The sequence below is a fragment of the Myiozetetes cayanensis genome, unplaced genomic scaffold (genome assembly GCF_022539395.1).
Source record: "Myiozetetes cayanensis isolate MyiCay16 unplaced genomic scaffold, myiCay2020 scf1, whole genome shotgun sequence".
NCBI lineage: Eukaryota > Metazoa > Chordata > Aves > Passeriformes > Tyrannidae > Myiozetetes > Myiozetetes cayanensis.
The window spans coordinates 6,821,040-6,846,904 of record NW_026086604.1 but is presented as its reverse complement, the minus strand read 5'-3'; the positions used below and the strand labels follow the sequence as shown (position 1 = coordinate 6,846,904).

At 39.1% G+C, this 25,865-nt stretch overlaps 2 protein-coding genes across 7 annotated transcripts in view; both read right to left on the bottom strand.

Moving 5' to 3' along the window:
• DNAAF11 (dynein axonemal assembly factor 11) overlaps window positions 1–6,331 on the bottom strand; it is a 32,481-nt gene extending 26,150 nt beyond the window's left edge. For 2 of the 5 annotated variants that reach the window (XM_050324835.1, XM_050324856.1), the window contains exons 1-3: window positions 6,274–6,316; window positions 2,552–2,719; window positions 281–346 (exon numbers count right to left, since the gene is read on the bottom strand). In XM_050324835.1, coding sequence (XP_050180792.1) covers window positions 281–346; window positions 2,552–2,719; window positions 6,274–6,283 — 244 coding nt within the window. In that variant the 5' untranslated portion in view covers window positions 6,284–6,316. Of the gene's footprint in view, window positions 1–280; window positions 347–2,551; window positions 2,720–2,937; window positions 2,984–6,273 lie in introns of those variants that run through there. The other 3 variants (XM_050324848.1, XM_050324866.1, XM_050324841.1) reach the window with 3 other exon arrangements.
• Window positions 6,332–10,276: 3,945 nt separating this feature from the next.
• On the bottom strand, window positions 10,277–21,930 carry TMEM71 (transmembrane protein 71). Of its 2 annotated transcripts, XM_050314515.1 has the most exons (10): window positions 21,826–21,930; window positions 18,837–18,894; window positions 17,666–17,875; window positions 16,669–16,838; window positions 15,991–16,170; window positions 15,391–15,466; window positions 14,849–14,898; window positions 14,568–14,640; window positions 13,090–13,116; window positions 10,277–11,483 (listed from the first exon to the last, which is right to left on the bottom strand). In XM_050314515.1, coding segments are annotated over exons 1-9 (831 nt in total). In that variant the 5' UTR covers window positions 21,839–21,930; the 3' UTR covers window positions 10,277–11,483; window positions 13,090–13,115. The 2 variants fall into 2 exon arrangements, with proteins under 2 accessions (XP_050170472.1, XP_050170460.1); XM_050314503.1 differs by lacking the exons at window positions 10,277–11,483; window positions 13,090–13,116 and adding an exon at window positions 14,049–14,171.
• Between the last annotated feature and the right edge of the window lie 3,935 nt (window positions 21,931–25,865).

The following is a 25,865-nucleotide window of genomic DNA, read 5'->3' as shown; positions in this document are numbered from 1 at the left end:
AAGCATGCTGAGAGCATGAAAAATGCAAAAAGCACCTGTTGTGAAACTCAGAAAGGATCAGGCCATACTTAGACAAGCTTTATAAAATTAGAGTTTTACACTTTAGAAAATATTGGCTTTTTTAGTGTATATGTAAATTTTTTAGATCTTTAATCTACAGTTTTAATTCAAGAAACTTCCTCTTCCTCCTCGTTAAAAATTTTAAAGACAGGGATTTCTGTGGGTTCAGTATGAACAAAACAAAGACACACACACACATTCCCTGAGCTTGGAGTCTAACCTGTATTATTTTCACCATGACCTATTGGAGTTAGCAGGTTCACAGTGAGTGGGGAACATTTCCTCTCTGGATTACAGAAAGGGGGTAAAGAGGGAATAAGTTAACAACAATCTTCATCACTCCCAAAAATGTCTGAAAAAATGCAAAGACCACTTTGAGATACATGACCCACAGGTCAGAGACTTAAATCTGAGACAAGATACAGAGTGTAACTTGTGTCATAGTTACCAATTTCTTCCCAATCACCATGTTTCAAAGATCTGACGGGAAAATCAGAAAATTATGACAAAGAAGTCATAAAGTTTACCTCAAATTCTAATTCACAAGCTGCACTGAGTAACTGCTGTACAAACTGTGCCTGCTGAGGCAAACAAAGTAATTCAAGCAGAGGGAGGTTCATCTGACAACCACAGATGATGTCTGCAGCTGAGTTAGTTGTCCAGGCTCTTCTACAATCAATACAGAGAACTAGGCTGTTCAAGGTGCAGTTTGTCTTACCTTAAATTGGCTGTCTAGAACTAGTGAATCAAATCATGCACAAAAATATGGCTTTTCTTCATGACTGGTTATAAAGGGAAGATACAGTAACAGATACTATAATTTGTAGACAATGATGTCTACAGATGTGGTGACCAGAATCCTACCACTTAGTAATAAGGCCTCGGAGAGGTATTTTCTTCATAATTCGCAAACAAATGATGAAATTAATTTCTCAGCAAGAACTTGTGCACCTTAGGTTGGATGTTTTTCTTGCAGTATTTCTGTAATGGCAGTGCCTGTACACACGAAGATGTGGGAGAGTTGAGTGTTGAAGCCTGTGATATCTTGGGGTTTTTTCATTTATAGAAGAGGACCAGAACTCGTCCATACAGTTGGTGCCTGACAACCTTGCTCAGTAGGCAAGTCTGATCTTGAGGGCTGCAGAAAGGTTTTGTTCAAGAAGAGAAAGGACACATCCTAATAGAGTCAATATTAACCATTCAAGGATGATATTCAGAACGGTGCTTGGAACTGCTATGCCCTCTGCAAGGACATGTTGGTATCCACTAGAAGAATTACTTGTCAAATCCAAAACTCTGTCCCATAACCCCTGTTGGCAATGCTTTTGGTCACCCGCCATAGTGCAGGGTGGTGTGTGTTTGTTTTGGATTTTTATCCCATTAGTTACTAAGTTCTTATCTTGGAAAGCCATTACACTACACAAGACAAAAACTGCATGCCTCAAAAATGAAATTGCTAAGAAAACTTTGTGTCCAAAAAGCAACAATCGGAATATGATATCCTGTACTAACCTAAAGGAGGCCTGAGTGCTGACAGAAAAATCACAAGATGAAAACTCATGTCTTATTAAGGACACAGTAACAGAGAGAAAACCAGCTTAAGTTTCAGTCCCCTTTTTGATGGGCCAAAGCAGCATAAAGTAGTTTCAGAAACCTTATTCTCTCTGGGAGAAAATTCCTTCTCTCTAAGAAATGCAGATGTTAGCAGTACAGTTTCATGATGAGCCCCTCCAGAGACCTTAATGGACTTGCCTACAAGTTCTGAGCACAGAATTTCATCTTAAAACTTCAGTAATTATTTTCTTCCTCTTAAGGAACTTCAAACAGATATGCTGATGTAATTCCTGAATACTTCCAACTTCACTCTTCATCTACACAATATGTGTAGAGTCTAAGCTTTTCCAGCCATAGGGTTGATTGTTGCATCTTTCAGTAGAACACCAACGAAACACGAGCCACAAAACGCAGACCCCATGAAATTATACCCTCTCCTGTGCTGCGGGAAGACCACTGAGACTGTGTTGTAAAAAGTTTGGTTCATGCACAAAGGCAAGTATTTTGTTCTAATGAAAATTATTTCAACGTCAACCAAGAAAATACCATTTGCATAAAAACTTGATTTAAAGATGAGCCTGAAGAGATCCTACGATAGCACAGTCCAGGGCTGAACTCTTTGTCTGTTTGCCACAAAGATGGTACATTTAATTATATCTTGGCTTTTGAGATTTTAATCAATGAAAGGTGTTCCACACTCATACTCTAGTATTTGTATCCTAGTAGTATCTTTTCCACTTAAAATTTCTCTTGCAAATTTCTGAGCTTCTTAGAAATTTGATAAAGAAATCAGAAAGGAATTCATGCAGGAGCACATCCACGCAGAACCTCCCTGTAGTTAGTCACTGTGCATTCCCTTAAAGTACTTTTTTTCCCCTGATTTCAAAATTAGGCAGGTAAATCCATTTCAAAATAAACATATCCAGAGAACACTTACCAATTTTTGGAATGAGATTATTCTGAAGATAGAGAATTTTTAAATCTCTACACCATTTGTCAAGATACTCTAGTTTTTCTATTTCCTGCTGATGTAAAGAGATTTCTTCCAGTGAAAAAATTTCACAGTTGTTATGTTCTGCACGTCTTCTAACAAGATCTTCAGTGACTGAAAGAAACATTAGATGTCATATTTCCCCTCAGTCATTTTCTGCCATTTGACTTAAAAGCAACTTACAAATTCGCTAAAATATTTTGTTCCACCACACCAAATAGACCAGTAGGAATGCCAACAAAAATAAAAACTGCAAGAAAAGATACCGAGTCCCAAGTAAGCTCGGGCCACTCTGCCACAGCAAACATCTTTTGTGAAACACATCATGTCACCTGTAACATTTGGAAAAATCTGTATGAAAACTGCTGAGTCTTCCATGAGAGTGTGATACAACCCTTGCAGAAATTAATCCAGCAGCCATTATTTTCTGCACAGCTTGGGTTGCAGATTGATTCATATAGACAAGAAATGGAGTGTTTTATACTGTTTTATTTCCAGATGCCAGATGTTCACATCACAGAGAGCAGTGGGGGAGGTGGAAGGGAAGTAAACTGACTACAGTGTGTCATCACATTCTTCAGCACAGTGTGCACAGAAATAAGCAGGATAAATGTTGAAAGTGGGCAGATATTTTTTATGGCAAAGCCATTACCAACTCATGCTTATAAATGTTTGTTAGAATGAAATGTATACCTGGACATTCCTTAGGCACCACCAGCTCATTAGCAACCAGCAAAGGAATTTCAGTGGCTGAAAACAACCAGAGACCTGGGCTCAGAGTTATCATGTAGTAATAATTAATGCCAGGCAATCTTTCAAACAGTGGAAAGGCTCTGGATAATGAAGGTACAGAAATTCTGTGAGAACCAATATTCACTCCTGAGCTAGATGTTAGTACTTTGTTTCCAGCCCACTGCACCAAAAAGTGTTGGTGTTTTCTTCTCCCTGACAAGCAGTGAAGTACTGATGAAAAAAACAGTGGTTTATTAAATTAGCATAGGTATTTTCAGGATTGCTAATGCCAAAGTACCCTCAAAAAACCCACAAAAAGCCTGAAAACAAATCCCCCTCTCCCCCCCAACTCAAGAAAAAATGAATCCTTTAAAAAAGTCTCTGCAGAAAAAATAAGTAAAAAGAAAAATTACAGACAGATCTGTGAAAACAACTTATCACACATTAATTAAAAGTATTCTTTCACTTCTTTATCTCAGGAAGGGTTTGTGAAATTATCCAGTTGTATTAGTGGTCCTGGAATGGCTGCACATTTTCACACAGACAGGTCTGCTCCAAGCTGGGAAAACTATGTACCAATACAGCCCAAACTCACATGTGCCTGTGCAGCTCCTGTATTTACAGTCTGTGGGAAAGGGGTGAAACTGGTTTTGTGTATATTAATGATTGAGAGATGACCAGGGTTAAATTTCCCTTCTGCTCAACAGATTTTCATCTGGCATGATTTACAGAATTAAACGTGGTGATACTGATATTGATGGAAAGGGGGAACCTGTCTGCACATAATTCATGTTGGAAAAGGTGTCTTTGTCTTTTTTAATCATCTTGGGTAGGTTTGCTACATCTGAACAACCATCTTCTCTCTAATAGACCATTGACTGAACTTGATTAAAGTAACAGAGAAATGAGAAAAAAAAAAAAAGGTAAATAATCATGACTAAATACTTCAGTCTTTACAGAAACTATGAAAAACACTGGCATTTTTAACAAATTACTTGGTAAATCTGCTGGAAATTAAAGGGGAAAAAAAAAGTCCTTCTTACTACTGTGTTTGAAGCAGATTTTTCAATGCCACTATTTCCAGGTAATTTTGAGCAAGAAAACAACATTCCTTAATCTGCACTCATACACACTGTGGCAATACTATGCTCTATGCCCTTTATACAAAAAGAAGTCATACAAACTGTTCCTGGTGGTTTAATTACAGCCAGATTTCCCTTTTATGATGAAAATTGAAATTACTGTTGCAGCTATTATGCAAAACTGTCCACTTCCACTACCAGATGGTTTGCAAAGCAGAGACAATCATTCACATAGAAGCTACTATGAAGCTTCAGGGACCTATTTTGGGGTCCTGCTGTAGGCAAGTGGGTGAATATTTGACATTTTGCATATGATCTAGTTCATTTAAGAGGAATGAGGGAAACAAACTTGTAAGAGACAAATTTTAAATAAAATTTTAAATAACAGTATTTTCAGGACATTGACAAGACACACCAAACTCACTGAAAAGTTCATTAAACAGATTTTCTGATGTTGTGTGAAGTAACAGGAGACTGGACCAGTGACCTCGGAGATCACAGCTACTCCCAGGTTCCCATGAATACAGGAGGAAACAAGGGATGGCATCGCTCAACTGGAGATAACAGATCTTGAAGATCTAACAGCTGGGTTTCCAAAAACTGCATGTTTTACTCAAAAAAGGAAGCAGATATGAAGGATAACATCAAAGAAACTGGAAGAATAAACAGGTGGACAGCTGCAGGTGTATCACGAAACAGTAGGGGAGGCTGCATTTCAGAAAGGTGAAGTATGCAACCATTATTTTAGAACTCAAATTCAAGCTGTGCTGTTCAAGAGACAAAGCCATTCTCCTTCAGGCAATGCCTGCCAGAGAAGGCATCTGCCAGCTTCATGCAGGGAGGAGTTCCTTTCCAAAGCACTGTTTTAGCCGTGCACGGGACTGGCAGTTCAGTGATGATCTACAATCAAAATAGACTAAAGGAAAAATCACAGAGGAAGGGAAGCTTTTTTTACGAGTGGCAGGTGTGAGCACTCAGTCTTTTAAACCATACTGCTGTACCTGTAACAGTTAATCAATTCACAAATAATAGCAGGGAGTATTTTAACCCCATTTGGGGGTTTTTCACACCTGAGAGCCCCAGGCTCAGACATAACCCATCCTGTCCAGCATCTCCCCTTGCAGGGGCAGGCACACACAGGGGTCCCCACCTGCGAGGCCTCTCAGGAGCTGTTTCAGGAGACAAGAGCACCCCTGTGCTGTATCTGGTAGAATAAAATGGGTTGTTATTGCCAGGGAGGAGGGAAACCTGATAATCAAGCCAACCTGAGGAGAGCAAGGGAGGCAGGAGGGGACGGCGCAGCCAGGGGAGTGTGGGAATGGCAGGGAAGGGGAAACATGAATCATGGAATCATTCAGGTTGGAAAAGGCCTTTGAGATCATCGAGACCAACCCGGTGCTATCAAATCCACCACTAAACCTTGTCCCTAAGTGTCACATCTATGCCTTTTAAATACCTCCAGGAATGGTGATTCCATCGCTTCCCTGGGGAGCCAGTGCCCTTTCTGTGAAGAAATCTTCCCTAATGTCTAATCTACACCCTGGCTTAACTTGAGGCCATTTCCTCTTGTCCTGTCACTTGTTACTGGGAGAAGAGACCAACCCCCACCTGGCCACAACCTCCTTTCAGGAAGTTATAGAGAGCGACAAGGTCCCCCCTGAGCCTCCTCTTCTCCAGACTGACACTCTCCCACCAACTCCCTCAGCCGCTCCTCATCAGAGTTGTGCTCCAGACCCTTCCCCAGCTCCGCTGCCCCTTCTGCGGACAAGAAGGCGGTGTCCAAGAGAGCGGGGCACGTCCTGGGGAGGGGGGAAGGGGCCGGGGAGGGGAGGGCAGCGGCTCTTTGACACTCACTCCGCACCATGGCCGCCCCGCCGCCGCCGCCGCCATCACCGGACGCCGCCGCGCTGCCGCGGCAACGGGCCCGGGCGGGCGGCGCTGAGGGAGGTGCCGAGGCCTTTGCACAAACATACAGAGAGTTTTACCGCCGCTCCTGCCCCCGCTCGTTGTCTGGGAAGGCTCAGTAGAGATGCCTCTTCCTCAGGCATAAATCTCACGTCTGTCCTTTCTGTGACACTTTTGCCCTCCTCCTGCCGTGTGTGTTCGTCAGCCAGGTTGCCTCACGCGTTTGGGGGTGAAAGCGTGTTGATGGAAGCTGGCTGTTCCCGTGATCCATAGTATCACAGAGTTTTAGAATCGCAGAGCCGTTCAGGTTGGAAAAGACCTCTAAGATCACCAAGTCCATCTGTTAACCAAGCACTGAGAAGTCACCACTAAACCATGTCCCCAAGTGCCACATCTACACGTCCACCTAGGGATGGTGACATGGTGACTCCACCGCTTTCTTGGGCAGCACTCTGCTAACACAGATCTTCGTTAACCGAAAGGTCTGATCAAACCTAAAGGTCATCTTCTACTAACAGGAAATTCACATGTAAGTTTAAATAAGGCTGTAGGGGGTTTAAAAAGTATCAAATTCATTTATTAAGTCATTTGCCTCTGATGTAAATGCAGCTCTCCACAGCCACTCTGCACCTTTCTCGCTGTATTGCGGATTAGTGGATGGAGTATGAAGGCTACTGAGTTTTGTGGGGATAATGAGACACAATGGAGCAGAAGTAGTTTATGCACTTTATTGTAACTGCATAGTATTTGTCCAGGCACGTCTGACTGGCTGAGTATCAAATCCACGCCGAGGACAGGGATGTTTACACAGCTGGCTGGAGTCACCGCTGTGTCCCAGGGCCCCTCCACAGAGCCACAGAGATTAAAGGAGGGCCACTGGTTCCACTACCTGCTGGTTTATATCAAATTGCAGGCCTCTTCAAATAAGGACTTTATAGCTACTCCTTTTGCTAGTACTATTAATTTTTTACCTGGGAGCAGACTTCGTAATCCACGTAATCAATTTCAATAAGTAGAATTAAAAAAAAAAATAAATCTTCTTCTTGCTGTGTGCAGTATTTTAAATGCTGTGTCTACATTGTATTACGTGGAAGTACCTACGTTATTTTGTTATGCTGAAAACAAAGGGGGAGGGTGTTCATCCCTTTTGCTGAGATTCAGTATGATAGTTCTGAAGAAAGAAATATACAATTTGCAACTAAATAAATTGCCAAATGGTAAGGTGTGGTGGGTTGGCCTTGTCTGGATGCCAGGTGCCCACTAGCTGTTGTCTCACTTCCCAACCTCAACAGAAGAGTGGGAGAAAATATGGTGAGAAGCTTATGGACTGAAATAAGGACAGGACATGACAAAACAATTTCCATCATGGGCAAAACAGATTCAACTTGGGGAAATTAATGTACTTTACTGCCAATTAAACAGAGTAGGATAGTGAGAAATGATAACAACTCTAAACCCACCCTCCTTTTATTCATCCCTTCTTTCCAGATCAACTTCACTCCAGACCCTTTGCCATGGTTTGTTTTAATCAGTATATATGTTGGTCCTGTAAGCTACAGGACTACTTGTTTGAGCAGGAAACTTCTCACTTATGATGAGCACAAAAGAAGTATTCTCTGTACACCAGTGACTGAAAAGCTCTCAGAGTGTGTTTGTTTTTCTCTTGTGAAGAACAGTTTTGTTTATGACTCAGGGTTAAATTATTCAGGAAGACAGAAAGCAGCACTTTGCAGGATGTGTTTGCAACACACTGGTCCTAACCTGGTGGCCTAGCACACACAGGGCAAAGCCAGAGGCTGAAGTTGGTTATTTTTTGTGTTCACTATTTTGACACAGTTATTTTTCACTCAAATTATGTACTAAGAGCTTTAACTAGCACAAGCCTGAAATATTAGCGTGAAGAAAAGTACGTGCCAGAGATAATTTAATGACCTACATTTCAAACAGAAGAATGGAGTAGAGAAGGAAGAAAAAGGGTTGCATCTGGCATACCTTTCCTGAAGAAATTCACTTTACGGCTTTACTACATTACAACTTGATTTGTCAAATGCATAAAACAGTGCAATATAAAATATGTTTCTGTGCCATGACAAAAATAAGCTTTATAGCATTATTACAGTGCATCAGAAGTATTTTGAACACGTGTGGGCTCCACCAGTATATACTCAGGTAAGGTGCTACAGCCCCAGCACATTGATATCCATGGCTGAATCTTAGCTGTTGAAATGCTGCAGCTCAGAGTCTCAGCTGGTGTAAATTAGCTGATTTATACCCAGGCAGAATCTGAACCTATATATTTCTATTTATTTCCTATTACTTTTTGTTTTATTTTTCTGTGGTGATAAGTAACTTAGTAACTATAACAAACCAAGGCTTTATGTTTGCACAAAAGTACCAATAAATCCTTCCCCAAAGAGCACACAATCTACAGGGTGGGACATAAGCTCACAAATAACAAATTCACTGAAATATATAAAATTCCTAATGATAATAATCTGCAGTACTGACAACACCCTCAAATACAGGAATAAATGAGAACAGGAACAACTGTACTGTTATGGAAATGCCAGAGGTGGGGGAGTAAAGCATCATGAGAAACCATTTAAAAAACCCCCCTCAATATAAAATGAAATAACAGTTTTGCTCAGGGTATATTAAAATGTGCAAAGAGGTTTAAAAAACAGTGCAGCCAATTCACAAAAACATACATCAAAGAGCAGACTCTGCAGAACTGGACTAAATGGTCATAATCTGTATTCTGTACCAGTGTGGTTTATTCCATATCACTTAAATAAAAGATGTTATCCTTGTATGGGTTGGCTTCTATGAGTAATGGTTCAGGATAACTACAAACCAGAGCTGCTCACAGACTTGGAACATCATAAGGTAAGAGATGCCATCAATATTATCATCTTCAACATGAACGTTCCTGCTATAAAGCACTGCATGATATATACTCAGGAATGACCCTGAAATTCAGCTGAACACAGCAAGAAATAAGAAAGCGTAAGACAAGGTGTAATGACAAAAATAAATTTAAAAAAAGTAATAAATGGTTTGAGATAATACACAGGGAGTTATAAATCTGTATCTTGGAATTTCTATTTGATTCTCTTTTTCCAAATAAGGGAGTTAATATATTAAACAGGAGTAAGAGTTTAATGGGGAGAAAACCATAAAATTCTCGTTGTTTTCTCTGTTTGTAGATGTGTCAGTTAATCGTTAATCAATAAGTGGTTTTACTTTGCTAGAATTACATTTCACAATTATCAGTTAGTTAACAGAACCTGCAAATACTAATTGCCTCTGAAGGGCTGGATTTAAACACTGAGGCTGCAAAATCTTGTTTTCACTTTTTCATCAGACAGACCCTGGCTTCAATTTTTCATCCAACAGCAATGAACATATAATTGCGTCTCATTTCAGAGAAAACAGACGAGGCTTGTTTTTATGTCCATTGGAATATATGGAAGGGAACTGTCACAGCCAATCAGTCTGGTAACTGAACAGAACTTTTTTAATTCAACATTAATGAATATCATGGGGGGCAGGTCTTAAGAGAGCTTGAGCAATTTTATTTTTAGCTCTTGAACTCCAGTTGGAAAATTGCCCTTGAAGTTCCCTCTCTCCAGATCAAAACAGTTCTAATTTGCAGTTTGTATTTATTAATAGATAGATTGTAGCAATTCGTTTTAGACCAGTTTTTTTTTTCTTTTTTTTTCATTCTGAATCAGCTTTTTCTCCACTAGTTTAGAGGCAATTAACTAGTTTACAGTGAACTCTGTTTTTCTAGTTTTCAGCATAATTGCTTTGACGACTGCAGGGTAATTGCAGTCTTAGTCTTTTCTCTCAATATGGAATTTGATTTTCCAGATTATTATTCCAGGAGATTATTTAAACATTAAAGATCTTTATAATTCTTTAGTTCTAAAAGTAGTCATAAAACAGGTAACAAAATATTTATACATTTTACAGAATGATGTTTACTCTCAGTTGTCTCTGTAGTTTAAATAAGGAAGAGGAATAATTTAATACTGACAAAATTAGTCACCTGCATTAACTACACATAAATATGAAGATGAGTATTATAAATACTGTTTTAGTTACATAATACATCAGTTTTATGAAGAACATTCTATTGTCACCATTTATTCGTGGTGTTGTTATATCAAATGGTCTGTCTTTGTGCAGTCAATTTAATGGACTAGAATAAAGTGAATGGTTATGAAAATTGGTAATTTGGGTGAAATTTCACTCTTTAAGCTCTTAATGCTGAGTTATTGATGCTTATCCTCAAAATGTAACCAGCATATATTTACCCTTTGGAAGAGAAATGCACATTTTAACTTCAAGTACTCTTTTCCTCATTGCGTCATTTGTTTGGATTTTCCATGCAAGAAATACAGTTATAACCTCCCTGAGCTTGGCTTAGACACAGTGTTGGACAGACAGTGGTGTTTTAGTTATGTAAGTTCTTTCTTCCTTCAGAACCTGTCGCTTGTGCAGTTTTGCTGCAGAGTTTTCGAACCCCTGTCATTCTGCCTGCCAGCCTGATTGTACCTCGTGGGCAGACCCAGCCCTTCCACAGGCACCGTTTCAAGTCAGTGCTAGCACTGCTTTCAGCACACCAGGGGACAAGGTGACCAGAAGCAACAGGAGTTACAGAATGATTTGGGGGCAACAGCATCTTCACACATTATCATTGCTTTGTTGCACGGCCAGACGAAATCCACGCTGTTCTAGATAAACTGGCACACAGGGAGGTGTTTCAAGAAGCAGATTATTAGGAGTCACAAGATAACAGGTTTTGGCTCTATTTGTAGTTTAGTCTGTTGTAGCAAAGATAAAAGCTGAAAAACAGGGCTCAGTGTTTCCAAAGTAAATACCTGCAGGTCTCACACTTTTGTACATGATTCCAGGTAATGCAGATTCATCATTGCTTTTCCACATCCTGATTCCTGGTTTTCTGAAGAGTGCTCTCCTTCCAGTAATATTTCTTTCCTCTTTTTCTTTTTTTTTCCCCTCTTTTCTTAATGCTCAGCTTAAAGGCCAAAAGGCAGTTCATATAGATGATATAATAAAGCTTCTGAAATACGTTATTATATGTACTCAGCCACTATCCAAATCCGTTATCTTTGACAGCATGTTGTTACAAGAATCTATAGATAAAAGATGTGATAACATGAATTTTTATAAACAAAATTATTTCATGGGGATTAGAAAACACTTTTTACCATCAATTTATTGTCAAAATGCTTGTAGGACCCCATGTCTACACAGGATTTCATTGACATGAGAGACTATATGTACAGCAATATTTTGCATGACTGCTTTCAGTCACAAAGTATGGCCTCACTCACATTTGACCAGAATAAAAATAATGCTAAAATTAATTGTATTTGGAGGAAGAATACTAACGATTCTGGTTAGTGTTTCCTCCTCCCCCCCTCCCCCAGGAACATGTGTAACAATGGCCATAAGGAGGTATATAGGAGTTTGATGTTGAAGAGCTGAGGAAAATAAATTTGAGGAGGAGGAAAAATTGAAACTTTTAGTGAACTCATTTCAAAATATACAGAAGTAACAACTCTGCTTTTAAGTTTTCATGAAATGCAAGAGACAACCTTATTTTGAGCAGTGGGAGGTCCTGTCTTGCAGTAACCTATGCCGGTCTGTATTGAGTTTACTCCTGCTAGGCAACAAGTGCCAAGTTCTTTACTCCATCCTGTAATACCTGCTTTGGTTAACATTGATACTGGCTTTCAAAATCAGAGTCAGCTCTCAAGCTCTGGTGTTGCAGCCCTTACACAAACAGCTCCACTGGCTTTAAGAAGTGCCATATGTAGCGTCCACAGCTTGGCACACTGTGAATAGGATGCCATTTTAACTACAGGCTTTAACAAGTCTGCAAAGTGATCAAATGCCTTCTCTCCTTTCTGAAATGCTGTTCTCAGGATTACCACCCTCCTCCTGAGGGCCGACTGCAAAGTTTTCCAGGTTGTGTCTGCAGCTGTGCAGATGCCTTTAGATCTTGGAAGCTGAACTGCACTCAACCAGGAAACTGATGAACAAGGCTGTTCTATCCACACTATAAGGAACATAAACCTGGGTGCAACTCCACTTAATTCCTTCTTTTCATTTTTTTCCTTGCAAAGTAAAGACATAAAGGAAATAATGGAGCCAGGACTGGGATGGCCAACTCCAAATACTCGTAAATCAGTGCTCCTGTTTTAAGGGTTTGAGCTGCAGCAAGGCTTAGAAAAGCTTGAAAAATAGAAACTGGAGTCTGAGCAGGAGGCTTTAGTGAAAAAGTATAGGGAATAGAAGAATCTGTAAGTGTTTTTCAGATATTCTGCACTGATTCATGTTGATGCTGCTTCAGTGCTTCTGTGGAATGCTACCAAGTCAGAGCAGCACAGCACCTGGTCCTGCTGTTCAGTTCAAACTTGGAAAAAGGAAGACTTGTTTTGCCTGTTACTGAAAAACATGTTTGCTCTGGGCTGAAGCACAGCAATTGTTAACAGTTTACACTATTTAGCCACTGTTGTCAAACAATTGAAAAAAAAATATTTAATCTAAATGAAGTAAAAAAGGAGCTGTAGACATCAAAGTGGAGTAATTTGCAGTGGAAACTGCAAGTGTCCTGAAGCTAAACCTTTTAATAATAAGTCCATGGAACCTTTCTGAACCCTGCTTGAACCCTGTCTCATAATAGAGCTCATCCCTAAAAATATGGATTTTTTCTAAACTTAAACATATACTCACCAATGATTATTTCTTTCCTATTATTTTCTGTGGGGGAAAAAATAGAAGAAGTTTTTTAATGTCTTGATTTAAACCACAGTTTCTTATAATCAATATATGTTGTAGGCCCTGTTTGACAAATTTAGCTCAGTTGTAGGACTACTTGTTTGAGCAGATAACTTTTCACTAGTGATGAGCATAAAGGAGGTTATTTTCTCTATACCTGTGACTGAAAAGCTCTCAGAGTATGTTTTTTCCCTTGTGAAGAACAGCTTTGTTTATGACTCAGGGCTAAAATATTCAGGAAGACAGAAAGCACTCTGGAGAATGTGTTTGCAACACACTGGTCCTAACATGGTGACCTTGGTAAAACCAAAGTTTTAGAGACTAATTACATAGCAAAAAAGCTGGAAACAACATCCTTGAGTATCCAAGGTGGTGTGCTAAGACCCTTGGGAGCTCAAAAAATGAGACTGTGATTGCAATAGGGCTCTCCAAAACACTCCTGGCTGTTTCTAACTTCCAACTTCTAATAATCAATTCAAAGGCTAAAAGGTCTGTCAGATGGTCGTATTGCCCTTGGGATACACTGAACTCCTGAACACTGACAGTGTCAGAAACAAACAAGATCCTCTTGAGCTTCACTTTCACCCCCTAAAAGTTCAGATAAGCCCAAATGTTTTAGTCTTAACAGCATTTTAGATTTTAGACCTTTTCTCATGCATAAAAAGTAAAAGAAATGGTAATTCATAAATCCAGCACATCCATATGTGCTTTCAGCATGAAGGCCTGTGTGCTTCATCTAAGGATGTAATTCAGACCCTCTAAACATGTAAAAATTTTTCTCCAGAAGGATTTAAAAGCTACAGCTCTGTGCAACACTTGAAACACAGAAATAATGCAGCCTGAAACAGCCACATCAGCACTTTTATTCAGCTGATCAGGGTGATTTAATTCTTCTTTCTAAGACATTTATCAGATTGCAGTATCAGTCAAAGGAAAAGCTCTCCAGAACCTAACGGTGCATTGGGTTGGTGGTCCCAAGTTATGTCAATTCTGTAGTCCCTGGAAGGTGGTGATGGGGCTGGCATCATAATTAGCTGCTTTTATTTTTTCCCATTAAAAAAAAAAAAAAAGGCTCTGTTTGGTGGCCTGAGAGAGCAAGGACTTCAGTGTAAGGCTTGATGACATACCTCTGGATTCTTAAGTTACTCTTCTTGGCCTGTTTCTGTCTATGTTATGACATATTAGGTTTATCTTCCTTTTCTGCTAACAAATAGGTGCTACAAAATTTATTGCACATTATGAAAAGGCAAGTTTTCAAAATAAACAGAAAGTTTCTGTGAATACAAATCAGTAACAGGAAAAGCCAAATACTTCACTAGTAACTTCAGATCTTGTCTTCTGACATGAAAACAACAGCAGGAATTTCTCCTTCCTCTTCTTAATATAAAACTTCTAAATTCCCCTATTCTCCACATGACACCGGAGCCACTTACCAAAACTTTGTGGTTTTGAAAGATGTGTTAAGACTGCAGAAAGATGACACAGCAGCATCTTGAGACAAAAGACCTGTGAAATTCAAGTGCAAAATCCTCTAGTAGATTAAAGGTTACTTTCTGTCCCCATTTGCCCACATACTGCTGTTTATTGGCATCAGTAAGAGCCATGGATATACACCCAAAGATGGATTTTGGTTCTTGGTTGTTTTTTAGTAGAAACCCCCTTATTTTTCAGTAAAAAAACCCCTGTGCTGTATATAAAGAAATTCTGTACTTACAAACTAAAATTATCAGCAACAAAGTGGCAGGCAATCCTCCCAGAAAATATCTGTAAATATAAAATTATCCAGAAAGTTTAGAAAAAGCCACAGGATACATATTGGGTTAAAAGAGGTGAAGCCTGGGTGGGAGGAGGAGAGAAGGTTTTTGCAGACGAACCCTCTGAACTCTGGTAGGTGAACTGCAATTTGAAACTTTTTAAATTATGTAAACTATTGAGGATAATCTCCAAGAAAGAAAGACCTCAGCTTTCTCAAACTGAAACATGCACTTAAAAAGACATGGATGCATTCTGATTCTTCTCAGCCTGCCAAAACCCCTGTCCAAGCACACTTGGAAAGGTAGTTTTCATATCTGCATACATTTCTTAGTTTTATGCATCTATATAGTTCAGACAATTGCCTGCATCGACTATCATGTGAAAATATATTTTTACAGAAAGATAAATGGAACTTGAACGTGTGACTCTAAATTTTTTTCACCACTTGAAATGGAGTAAGCACTAACGTCAGAAACAGCAAATAAAAGAAATAAAAATTACCTTGTGCATATTGAAATGATTAAAAACATGATCAGTGCAACCATCTGAGAGATGACATTTTGCACTGTCCTGGATTCTGAAATAAAAATCAGAAAAATAATTTTAATGGGTTTTCCGGAAAGTAAATGTATGACAGGAGGTGTTTTGAAAGACTACCTTCAGCCTGTGAGACCAGTCTCTTCAGTTCCTTTTTAAGAGAACTTGCCTAGAGTGATTCAAAGCAGAAACCTAATTTTTATGCTCTGGGTGTCTCTCAGGAGTCTTTTTCCCCCACAACCACAGAGACACTATGCCCTCCATGCTCTCAGAAAACAAGCTTTTCTGCATAATTGCCTGTTTCAGTTTTTGTTCCCATGCCCTTTCCTCCATTTTCCTCCTTTTTTTTTTTTTTTTTACAAAAAATGGAGAGGAAAAGCTGTGAGCAGAAGGGAGTAAACAAGTAAATAACAATTTCAATAATTTGTTAATTTTAGTAATTAATTTAAAATATATGTTTAAGGAAATAAGTTCTATTCTGCAAGAGGCCAGATCCATATTTTTAATGTGAGTATTTTCAGTTCACTCAAAAATGAGGCATGTCAGAATAAGAACACAACATACCTCCATTGCTCAAGGTTTCTTTGTTTGCATTTATCATAAATGGTGAGAAGGGTTTTGAAGCACTAAATGGTTTCTCAGACTGAAGAAACTCATCATCTTTGGTGAGAGGTGCTCCATTATATGCAGGAATTTGCCTTTGTGACACATGGTTATAATATCCATAAGAAGAGTCTGAATCACCTACAAAAAGTGCACATATCACTGAGATTGCACAAAAGAAGAGCTTTGAGACTTTGTCTTAATGAACTGGGGAGAGGGTTAATTGCTTTATCACAGGAGGGGTTCCAAAATTGTCATGGGTAGGGAATTGGCAGGCCCAATGTATGCTGGAGAAAATATGCAGAGTAAAGACAAAACTGAATAGAGCGTAACATGATGAAGTTATTGAAAGACCCAGGTGAAAGCAGACAGTGCCAGATATTAATCACAGCAGAATAAACATTACTGATGATGACTTTGGATTCAAATTCGGTTTAAAAATGCCTTTTTGAAACAAAGGTCTTTACAAACTCATAATGCTGGTTTCGTGCCAGGAGCTTTATTCCTCACTTTGAATTCTGTTGAGCATCTATCCTTTATCTGCGCATCTTGGTAGACAACCCCTGCAAAACTTAAAAAAACAGATACCCAAATCTGTAATATTGTAGTTTGGTTACCTGGTACCTGATCCGGGCTTACCAATATCGCTGTGATTGGCTTCTAATTTACTGCATCCATCAGGCCAAGGATCATCTACATGGGAGCAATCCATATTGCTGGGAATGGTGGAGCTGAGCCATGAGCTGGAGGCACTGAGATTGAACAAGCTGTCAAGAGAGCGACGGATTTTCTTCCTTCGCCTGAATACACTGGAAGGAAAAGATTTGTTATCAAGGAATAGAGCTAATTATTCTTGCTGAGTTCTAAAACCTGCAGGAATGACAAAAGAACCAGGTTCTGGGTGCTACTCCTAGCCCTGTTCTTGCCCCTGGGTGTGTCACTAGGAATGACTCCTGCACATCACAGTTTGTCAGGGAATGTAGTGGCAGGAGGGCAGATCGTGCTGTTGTGATTCTGGAATCTGTGATACTCAATGATATCATAGCTATTGGTCTCTGATACTGCTGTGAGTGTCTCATGCTACTCATGAGTTTCACCCTACCATATCCCACTCAGGGCAGTGTGGATTCATTGAACTTCAACTTTTTTGAACTACATCTTATATACTTGGCTAAACTGATGTTCTTCTGGAATCAACAGAGATATTTCCTTGAGTAAGAATTCCAGGACAAGACCTTTATATTTGTATATATATATATGTATGTTTGTGCATGTGTTTTTTAGATGTAGACATCTAAAAACCATATATATATACTTTTTTTCTTAGTCCTTTTCAGAGCAACACCCCACTGGCAAAATGAGCTGTAGCTCTCCTTTTTTTTATTGGAAACAACTTCAATTATAGCAACAACTGTGTACTGGAGAGTTTTTGGGTAGTAAGACATGACTGAAAATCAGGTTATTTCAATCACGGCACTCTCTAAACTGAAGCAGTTGAGGTGTTCCCATTCAGAAGCAATGCTGATCCAAGCATTGATCCAAGCAGAACGTAGAGGGACACAGATAGCTCTGGATGAGGCCGGAGAGGTGGAGGCAATTGCCAACATGGAGTAAAATCTGCACATAGTTCACTTACCGAATTAAATTCTCTTTATACGTAACTCTTGTGTGGGATGGTGACAGTGTCACGTTGCCCTCTTCATCAGACAGAAAACTGTCTTCTGTTAAAACGTAATAGCCATTAGAAAGCAGTCGAGGGCTGCGGCGACACGGGGAAAGGGAGCCTGTCAGAGGGCTTGTGGAACACTCATAGGCAGGATCATTGTCCAGAAAGGCACAAGCACAGCTGAAAAGGAGAAATGAAAGCTTCTTATTTCGTGAAGGTCTAGACAGAGCAAACTCATGATTTAATAGCAATGAATTTACATTCCCAGATGATGCGGGCTGGTAATGACATAGATTTAAAATATGTGGATGTGATGATATTTCGTACTAGGGGGTTTCAGCCAGCTGAAGTGTGCCTGCATCACACTTTCCAGAGCTTCAGATTACAGGAGGGATACATGCCAGAGGAGCATTTCGTGCCTGCATGGAGCCAGCTTGAGCTGAGACATGCATGGTGTGTTTCTGTGGCAGTGCTCTTGGCCAAGGAGTCCTGCCACACCTACACCTACCTACACCTACCTCCATACTTGGAGAGGATTTAAGGATGCGTGACTTTTAACTCTCACAAATCCTAGAATACCATGCAGCTAGAACAACACGACATAAAGTCTACACATGGTGATAACTTCATCCACCACTGAAACACGACTGACTCTGAGATGAAATTTAGCACAGAAAGAAAGAACATAGTATGTGGTATTTAAAATAGAAGTAAGTAGTGACAGAGGTGAAAGATTCTAAATGTCATAGACATTTTACTTAGCTTAAGTAAAATTGGATTTATGGTTAGTCCTTTCTCTTCAACACCTCCAAGTTCCAAACTGCCATGCAGTGACATCATTGAAAGAAAGGAAGACACTGGATTGATTCAGTGTGTTTCAGTAGCAGGTTTAACTATCCCATATGGCACGTCACAGAGGGATACCATAATTTCAGTGTAGGGAAAAGCAGATGGAAGAGAGATACTCCAAAACCTTGTAATTGCAAAGCCAGTGTTTCCAATCTCCACAGCAGTACTTCTGAACTTCCATTTACAGCAGCAATTAAATTAATATCGGCACTACAATTCTAAGTGGCTCAAAAGGGATTTTTACAAAATCTATAACAAAATAAAATTAAGCAAGTGTGATTTTCCTCAGTACCTTGGAAAAATATGTTGTGAGAGGCTGCGTCTATGCTCTCCATTAAATGCCGCTGAACCTGCAGAGGCAAAGGGGAAATATGAAGGAGTCATTACCACATTCACTGGCAGGTACCTCGTGTATATCAAAAAGATCATAAAAAAGCTAAAAAATTAAAAGGAAATTAATAGTGAGATTAAAGGAGATAAAACAGATGAAAGAAGAGGTGAAAGAGCTATACAAATACAATAACTGCAGTAATTTTAATGGTGTTTTACCAGAGATCTGTTTCACGCCAAAACCAGTACATGTACTGGCAACAGACACAGAGTAGAATGGAAAGGCCACTGTTACCATTACGTTATATTTTCAGATGAAAATTGCAGACATAGCACAACAGGCACAGAGATTGTGACAATGAAAAATATTTGACAGTAATACTGTGGCAGGAGACTAAGGAAATAGGATTTGTCTGGATTACTGTGGCTTAAGCCTGCAAGGTGCTGCTGGGTGTTCAGCACCTGACAGAATCAATCTTATGAAATATGAGCAATGGCTATCCATAGGGAGAATTTATATCTGTTATTACATGAAAAGTTAAAAGATATGATCTTCCCCTATATTACCTTGCCTCTCCTGTATCTTTAGAGCTTCAGACTTACAACACATTTTAGTAAGTGTCCATCATTCACTTCCTAGAGGAGATAGGTCTAAGAGAATTTTATTTTTTTTATGTTCAGTTATGAGCTGAGGCAAAGAAAAGACATGAAGGTCAGTGTTTCCACTTTGGTATCTTGTTTATACTCATTTGGAGTTCAGTTGTCAGTCACACCCTTGGGATCAGGCAGGGTCACCAAAAAAAGAAGTAAAACCTTCAGGTTATTTTTTACAAATCAGTCCTTTTATCCTGCTCCCATTACATACTGTTTTCCTACACTTAAAAAAAAAAAAATCACTTTACCATGCAAAAATTATGCTATAACGCTTCCAAAAGGAGGAGACAACTGGAAGAAATTTGTTGGAGGTATAGAGAGATCAAGTAGCATCAGTCAGAACACCACAGAGCAAGTTGTACAGACAGTCAGAGCAGTGGTGTATTTCATAGTCTGACATATTAGAGCTACTTTTTTCAAATACAACTACCTTCTGAAATAATTTCTCTTATTTTAAGCAAAATCAGGATTTTTAAAGGTGCAAAGATATTATATTCAAACCAAGAAATCCATCCAAACTCTAAAAGAAAATACGGTAAGAACTCAACAGGTAGTTTGTAGATCTGGATATAAACTAAACCAGGAAAATCCTAAATCTTATCAGTCAAACAAGATGCCCTCCACAAGATTTTTTTTTATTAAAATTTGTGATAAATGTGCCCAAATTTACTTGTTCCTGGTGTCAGTGCAACATGTGATATTCCATACACCTTGAAAAGGACTGTTTCATACATCCTGGGTTAAGAGGGAATATAAATTATCTGGAAGAGACTTTTAAAACAAACACAAGTATGTTTTATTTTGCCTTGTTTGAAAATTAGGATGTGTAAGATAATATCATCCATATGTATCACATTATTATTTATAATGTATTCTCGGGCAAAAGTGATTGATTCTAGGGCAAATTGGTTAGAAAAGGGATATAGAAGTATATCTCATGATCAGCTAGACCTACTACAACTCTCTAATGATCTGAGCAAAACTGTCCAGCAACTGAAACCCACAACACAGCTGTACTGCACGTGATTGTTTCACGTTATGATCATATAAAGTAGCAACCGCTAAAAAAGAGTAACTTTTAAGAGTAGCAGCTTTCATAGGGCTTTCATTAGAAAGTGTTGACACATGCTGATCACAGTGGCAGAACAAACCACAGTCCTTCTGTTACTCATTTGAATTGTTTCATAACTTCGCAAGGTGTGTCTCTGCAGGATGCTTGTTTATCTGCCACCCTCCACAGAAATAAAGTTTAAGACAGAATAGAGTATATACATCTATTTATAAAAGAAAGTTAACAATATACACATGCAAATATATTACTGGGAGGTGCTGAATTTCTCTCTTTTCAAGAACAGTTAATCAGCAGCTGCAATTTGCTTTCAAACTATTTTAAGTAATGACAATACCAAGCTTCTGTGAACAGCCGTAGAACAGGCAGTCCAGCAGATTTTTTTACTGCCCTTGATCATGAAAATGTTTGTCTCATGAATAATGAGAGTTCCTGAAAATCATAATTCAATCACTGATGGAGAAAACATGGAAACATCATGTTTTAGACAATGCTGCACAGTGTTCTGCTTTCATTTAATATTCAGTCCTAGTTCTGGGCTATTAATAGCGTGAGAAGCTATAGTAACGACATCAGCAAGCCAAAACAAAGCGTCTCAACCACCACTCTACACTGAAGCACTAGTGTTGTAACTGTAACCCAAAAAATGAGCCATCAACACAGAACCTTTAAACTATGGCATGAGAAAAGACCAACAGCTCTATCAACTCTCACTAAAAGTGAATCTGAGGTGAATGTGGCAATGTTTTATGTAAAGAACTCAAATAAAAATGTAAGGCAAAACTTCCCTTGAATTTCAAAATATACAAAAGTTCATGTTATGATATAAACAAAGAGTCACAGTGCAAGCCAGTCAGTTTTAAATACCTTTCCCTCCAAAAATCAAATTAGTGTTCAAGCCAATGATGCCATCAGTTTACAGTCTAAATATTTACATTAATACCTGCCAAAATAAAGTGCTAACTATCAAAATAGCTGAAGCCCAGGCAACCAGTTTTATTCTATTGTACCTACCAAACACAAGTGTCTGCAAAGGGAGTTTTATTTGTTCACACATATCAGTCATTTTTGAAGAGCAGTTTAGTCTTTTCTCCCTGCAGGTAATGATAACAACATTCACGAGAATGCAAAACTTCCTGAAGAGGCAGCATAGAAATGACTCCAAAGCTTAGTTATTCCTCAGCTGACAAATCTATTAAGAGATAAATAAGTCTAAAATCTCCCAAACCTGGAAAATCCATCTCACAATTAACACACGTGTGCAAAAAAGTTTCTCATCATCAGCCCGAGAGCCTGTGGGATGGTTGGTGGAGGGTGTTCCTTCGGCAGCTTCCTGGGAGAGATCAGCCCTGGCTCTTTGGAAAGGCAGGTTATGAAGTCCCCTGTTTCCTTTTGAAAACAGCCCCGTGCAATCAGCGGCACAGAGACCGAATGAGGTCACGCTTCCTGTGAAGTAGCCTCCCATCAGAAGCATTCGTTTTGAAGATTAAGGTTAGCCCAGTGAACGCTCTTGCAGGCTCTTGTGAAAGAGGAGATACACTACAAATAGCGTTTCACTCCAACGATCATACAGAGAACAAAGACAGAACCTTTTCTCGTAAAGAAAAGCGACACATTTCTGTTTCAAGTTTACTTTTCTACCTCACACAGAAAACTTTCAAGTGGTGTATCCATATCATTCCATTTGTTGAAATACTCGTGAGCCTGACAGGCTTTGATCTAAGAAAATGATCCTGCTACCAAAAAAAAAAAAAATCCATGTACAGTAATGAGACATTTTGCAAAAGCACTATTGTACAGAAGATGCATTTGCTGGGAGTTCAGAGCTGTTTAAGTTTCATGGTCAAAAACGTTATTGCAAATATATACCATGCAATGTTAATGTAAATTCTGTTGAAAGGAGAAAGGAATAAAGCCACTTGGAAACATATTCATTGTTGTACTCTGTATGTTTCATACTCTGTAAGGTATCAATTCATCATACCTTGAAGTATAGAAAGCCAAAGTCAAATCCACATAAGAGAAATGGAGCCTGAATAAGATGTCCTGGCAATCAAAAGGGTTTGGTTGTAGAACTATTACACACAAAAGTGATATAAATCAGCTGCCTGACACTGAAGAATTGTACAGCCTTAGGGGGTAAAACTTCATCTCCAAATAGATAAAATATTCTACTAGTTATGTCTCTACATGTATCTGTGTATCACTGACAAAAGAAGAAAACATAAATCTAGTAAAATATGATTGATTTGATTTAATGATAGTTTGTGGGGGTTTTTCCCCTTGGAGAAGGAAAAATACTTCCACTGATAAAAGGAGTATAAAAATCTCACCTCACAGAAAAGGAAACAAAAATAGGAATTAGGCAATTAGGATGTTGCAAAAGACCTTCTGTTTGGGAGTTAAACTAAAATGAACATTTTATGGTCCTTTTGCTCAGATGTGAAAACATAGGAACATATTCAATCTTCACATCAGTTCTTTTAATGTAGTGTAATTATGCCAATGAGGAAATTTAGTCCAACACTATTTCCATGGATGCATCACAGCAGCATTTCCCTGGCCACCCTGTCTCTCTACAGGCAATGAATATAAATTCCCAATGATCTTTAAAACTAGGTCACCTACAGAAGAATTTCTGTACACACACTAATTTACTCCTTGGGCATATTTTTGCTTTCTTTTCATATTCTTCTCAACAGGAAGAAGGTAATTCCAAGCTTGGACTGCTTTTTGGAAGGACTGCTTTTTTGAAGGTCTTGATTAGTTAAAATATATTGTGTCTACATCATGTTTAGACTTGGAGGTGTTTTCTTTTATAATCACTACTATTTGTATCTGAAACTCACTGTTCCACAAGCATTTGATGGATAAACTTTGTGCATTGGTGAATATTTTATAGGTGAGTGCTAGATTCTAGTTAGTACACACACACAAGGGTATATATACAGGTTTTTTGGTTCCTCTCCCTGTTGGTCCTCAAATTTCCCACCCCACCCCAAGCCCCATCTCAAGGTTTCAGATTCTACAAAATGAGTAGAGCAACAAGATTACTTGCTGTGCAGTAGTTTTGTGCAACCCACAAAGGGAAGGAAATGAAAAATTACAATACTAAACTCCACCTATCTTTCTACTCTTCTCCCAGGCTTACTCTACCTTTGATGGAACATATTGTGCTGGGTCTGACAGTCCCAGAGGGGAGAGGCTGGGGCAGCAAAGTGCTGCTTGGGAAAGGCCCAACAGACAGGGTGTCCCTTCCTCTTCAGTCCTTAATGCAGGTTCCCATCTGACTTTGTGTCCCCGTACTCTTCTGGGTTGATGGCTCCTGGAATGGGAACAGCTGGGGCAGGGCATTCTTTAGGTTCCCCCTCACACTGGTGTCTCTCTGAGCTCCTCTGTGGGTGTGCAGATGAGCTTTTAGCACATATTACACCACAACTCTGCCATCTCAGCAACCCACTGCAACTCAGTGCAGTGCACTATTAAGCTAAACACACAATTTTCATTAAGAGTATTTTCCTGGTAGAGTTAATTGAGTGGCTGTGGTGGAAGGAGTAGAGTGCTTATTGACTGAATGCAACTGAAAGTAATTTGATGCTTCTGTAACTGTAGCTCCTGGAAACCTCACAGCCTTTACCTTTTCCACCAGCTTCAATGATCAAATCAGGCCCCATTTGTCCCATATCACAGAGCTGTGCCAATACTTTTTATATAGTATTCAACAAGTTAAAAAAATATTCTAAGATATCTGAAATTTAATTGAAAAATTAAAAAAAAATCCCCCAAAACGGTAGGGGAAGGGCTGACCATGAGAACTTCAGAGCAGCCACACTGGATCAAAATGAAGGTCTATGAAACTGTCCTTGCCTGCAGTCTTGCTGCAGGGAAAACTAAGACCCATTTCCATTCACCTTCATGAATTATAACATTTTAAGTTAAGTGCATTCCTTTATGTGGCAGAAATACTTAGCAATGTTTGAGGTACCCTGGTAATTAAAAAAAAAACAACCTCACACACCTAGACATTTCATTTCAATTTTAAGAGAAGGCTGATCTGCATAAAGTTAGCATTACACTGTAAGTTACAGAACTGACACATCATATATGATTTTAATAACCTTATCAGGTCAGCTGTATGAACAAAGATTAATTTGCTTTAATGAGGAAGAAAGTGATTCTTTATGTTATCAGATGGCAACCCCAGCAGAGACTTTCTTCGATTCAGGCTTGATTTCTCCCCCCCCAATTAATTATTTTAGCTTAATTGCTCCTGCAAAACAGGCAACAGAGGGCATTTTTTGTTTGCATGGTGGAGTACAATGCATAGACCTGTAAAACTTTGAATTAGCTCTGAGCTTGCTGATACATCCACGCTGCTTGGATCTCAACAAGAGCTTACCTGCTATGACAGCTACCTCTGTAGAACACTATGCACACAGAGAGACAAAAAGGGTTCAAGAAAGATCTAAATCAAATAAACCTGCAATGTACAATGATATTGCTCTGTACAGAGCCATGACCAGTCTGTGTTGTATCTCCTTGCTCTTTGATTATATGGTAGCAGAGGGAAATTTCCTTGGTATTTAACTTGACGTTGACATGGGAAAATGCCACATCATAAGCAGTGTAATAGTGCTTATGGGGAAAATAAAAGAAGTGCTTCCAATAGAGTCTGCAGCTCCCTGACCTTGCACCTGAAAGTACTGCTTTAAAACTTTTATCAAAAAAAGAAAACAAAAGGAAGAGGCTCAAATCCATCAGCCAAAGCAGAATTTCAAGGTTTTTAATACAACCCAGGTGGGTCCTCATTAGAGTCCTTCATAAACTTCCTCCCAAGGAGAACTGACTGTACTGAACAAGAAGGTAGGAACACTAAGAAAATACTAAGAAAAGTAACAAACACACAAATCTGTACTAAAAGCTGTCTGACTTGTTTTTATTAAAGTTCATGAATCAGCACACTGCAGTGTCTGCAGTGACTAGAAATAGTCAGGGCAGAGTCATCTCCTGGCCAACTGTGCTCCAGCAGCACCTTATTTGCAGAGAATAGAAACATTAATGCACCCATCACTGGTCTGACTGGAGAATGGGTGGGAAGAGGTTTAATGTGGCAGGTGTGAATGGTGCATGGCCATGGTTCCTAAGCTAGCAGGTCATCAGGCTTCCAGCACAAATCTTCATGGCACATTTCAACATTTTAGGACATCCAGACTGAGAGGGAAGGACAAGGACTAAAGCAGGTGGGACAATATGGGGAGACTGCTTACT

Excerpts from the sequence above, each read along its gene's own strand:
- TMEM71 (XM_050314503.1), bottom strand. Across the intron at positions 14,899-15,390 it reads ATCATTTCAATATGCACAAG|ATATTTTCTGGGAGGATTGC; the intron begins GTAATTTTTATT and ends TTATATTTACAG. Across the intron at positions 14,641-14,848 it reads GTTGCTGATAATTTTAGTTT|GTCTTTTGTCTCAAGATGCT; the intron begins GTAAGTACAGAA and ends TGAATTTCACAG.